The 3015-nt window shown below is 40.4% G+C and overlaps 1 protein-coding gene across 1 annotated transcript; it reads left to right on the top strand.

Annotated features, from left to right (window-relative positions):
• Positions 1-1056: 1056 nt before the first annotated feature.
• On the top strand, positions 1057-2603 carry DEFB128 (defensin beta 128). Its single transcript, XM_049869143.1, has 2 exons — positions 1057-1105; positions 2368-2603. Exons 1-2 carry the CDS (start codon positions 1057-1059, stop codon positions 2601-2603), a joined length of 285 nt encoding a protein of 94 aa, XP_049725100.1.
• The last annotated feature ends 412 nt before the right edge of the window (positions 2604-3015 follow it).

Below are 3015 nucleotides of genomic sequence, written 5' to 3'. Positions count from 1 at the left end.
AAGCATATAGCATGAGTTTTGTGCTATGCATTAAGAATTCCAAATTGAAAAAGATCAGAGTCTGCCTTTGAAGGCCTTATAGATTATTGGTGAGAAATATAATTGGCATATGACATGGTGAGACCACCAACAAAAATATGTACAACCTACAGTGGTGGCACAAAGAAGGGAGTTTGCAGTTCTCTTATTCGGGTCAGAGAACCTATCACAGATGTGGAGATCATTGAACTTGGTTTTGAAGGAAAATTAGGAGCTCACAAGGGGATTAGGAGGGAATGGGGAGCATAAGATAATTTAAGAAGAAGGATTTAAAAGTGCAAAGAAACAGATTATGGAAATAACAAGTCAGATAGGGGCACCACAACTAGTTTGGCTGGAACATACATGGTTCCATGAAACGGCCCTAGAGAAGTGAGCAGGGGCCAGTTCATAATGAGTTGAATACTGTGTGAAAGAGATTTTATCTTTTGAAAGATTTCAGCTGTAAAATCGAGCTGTCATGAATGGCTAAGGCTTTACAGGAAACTCTAAAATAGTATCAATTTATCTAACCACACCTAAAAACAATCTTACTCCTAGAATGCCTACCTGGAAGTTTCATATGTTTTAAAAATTATCATTGTGTGCACTTATGAGTCTACATTGACTAGATAACGATTTCCAGGTTACTTCTGAGAGTGAAAAGTGGTACTAACTGAATGAGCTGTTGGAACAGTTGGGACAAATCAGTACTGTCCCAGGCAAACGAGGACATATAATCAACCAACCTTGACCAAAATGGGCTGATGGCGCAGGTGGAGAAATCATAGCACCGGCTCTTTAGGGGCTCACATCCTGAGGAAGGGGTAGTAGGTGTGATTTGATGGAACATTCTGTGACTGTGAGCTCCATATTTGGTAGTGTAGGTGGGGGTGGACTTGGATTTCTTGTCTGTCCATGTGGGTTAAAAGGAGAGCTCGGAAGGCTGACAGCACCCAAAACTCTGACTCACCTTGAAAGACTGTATAACATAGATCACTGGACAAAGATATTTTGCTGTCACTTTCTTCTGTAAACATGAAGCTGTTTCTGGTTCTTATTATTCTGCTGTTTGAGGTACCCACAGGTAACTTGTCCAAATATACCATGAAATCCTAGGAGGTATTACTGTCCGTAAGAGTGGGGACAAAGCCTTAAAGATTGTTGATACCAAAAATACCCATTCTCCTGGGTGCCTGACTTGAGCCTATGCCTTAGAAGAGAGAATCCAGGGAAGTAAGAAGAGATCAGGGCTGCCCTCTCAGGGGTCCTCCTCAAAGGAGAGAATTATCTTTGTAATGCTGAACACAGGTTTCACCCAGGGACCTGGTTATTCCTTTTTCCATTCAGATTCATTTTCAACCTATACAACAGTAGTGTGAGGGTAATGGGAATAACACAAAGTTTAGAGTCATTATTTACAAGTTGTGTGAATCGAGCTAATTATTTTCTTTGAGCCTCAGTTTTCTCATCTGTCAAGTGGGTATAACAATTCTCTTTCATAGTGTTGTTGTTAGGATTACATGAGTTTACAAATGTGAAGCACCAAGTTCATGGTAGAAGCTGTCAGTGAGAGTTCCCTTCTCCCGTGCTGCTGTAGGAAGATGTGTCTTTGTATGTCCCTAAAAATTGTGAAAATCTAGGATCTTTAAGGAGATAGATATATATAGAATTGGGTTTGATACCTGGAACATATTTATCTGGGATCAGAAGAAGGATAGAGAGAGGAAGAGAGAGAGCAAGAATGAGCAAGAGAGAGAAAAAGGAGTTCTCAACGCATTTATTGCTGAGACCCATGAGGGTGGTATTGACAAGGAGAGATTTCTGCTGTCCAGGTCAGTGTGAAACCTAATTATACCGTTAACTTAAAAAGTCTTCTGTGATGTTCTTTTTAAAGTTGATTTGGCTCTGAATTGGGCTGGTAGTGAAAAGTTAGTACTCTCCGAGGACATTGAATCCAGTTATGGCTGACAGAGTGCTAACTTTGGAGCATGGAGGAGAGAATTAGCATTGCCAGGGTTCTACCGATGGTACATAGCTCCTATTGATAACCAGAATTGAGCTTTCTCCTCCCTTTTCTTATGTAAGTTCTAATCTTCTCAGAACCAATTGGGCATTGACTAGGAGCTTGGGGTCTTGGATGCCCTTAATTTGGGATGATTTTCAAGGAGTGGGCTCTGAGTTTTCTCTTATCAGCGTAGGACTCACTTTGAAATTACAGGAGGCCCTAGCTACTGGAGAACCACATACCTCTTCCACTCCCAAATTGTTACTGTCTTCCCGTGACAGGGACAATCTCCCTGCCTTAGAAACAACTAACCTTGGTTCAATGTTGTTTCCTGTGCACAGATGGGATACGACCCAAAAAATGCTTTAATAATATAACAGGCTACTGCAGGAAGAAATGCAAAATGGGAGAAATATATGAATCATCGTGTCGAAATGGGAAATTATGTTGTGTTGATGAAGCAGATAACAAAAAGTCAAAGGAAGTTCTACATCCACCTCAACTTGCAGAAAACTCCAATGTGAGTCTGGATTATATGATTTTACCGACCATCACAGTTTCCACAATCCAATTATAAATCAAACTCTTGTTCCACTGGTCTCCACTCTTCTTAAATCAAAAGTACTGACTAATCCAGCAGTCTGGGGCAAGAGATTTATGGACTTCCTTCTGTGAACTTGATCTTCCAACTAATAAAGTCCTATGCCTTTCCCTGAATTTATTTATTGAGGTATTCACTCATGGTTTTGAATACTTCAAACATAAATGAATAGTTACCATGTTCCAGGCATTACACTAGGTAAGATGGGTGATATAGAGATGAAACGAGCACGTTGGTAGTGGTGGGGGTTAGCCTCTTTATTTTATACGCAAGACAATGTTTCACAGCCTTTCAGGCCATGTCTCCTCTTTTTATGAGTTTTCTTACGTTTAAGCAGAACTTTGGGCGCGCGTGTGTGTGTGTGTGATAAATATACAGGGTTTTGTTA

This window comes from Elephas maximus, chromosome 25 (genome assembly GCF_024166365.1).
Source record: "Elephas maximus indicus isolate mEleMax1 chromosome 25, mEleMax1 primary haplotype, whole genome shotgun sequence".
Taxonomy (NCBI): Eukaryota; Metazoa; Chordata; class Mammalia; order Proboscidea; family Elephantidae; genus Elephas; species Elephas maximus.
The sequence above is the reverse complement of the archived record's forward strand: the minus strand, read 5'-3'. Positions and strand labels throughout refer to the sequence as shown.

Bases quoted from the DNA above. Each gene is read 5' to 3' on its own strand.
- DEFB128 (XM_049869143.1), top strand. From the start codon at position 1,057: ATGAAGCTGTTTCTGGTTCTTATTATTCTGCTGTTTGAGGTACCCACA. The intron at 1,106-2,367 runs GTAACTTGTCCA...TCCTGTGCACAG, and splicing joins GCTGTTTGAGGTACCCACAG to ATGGGATACGACCCAAAAAA.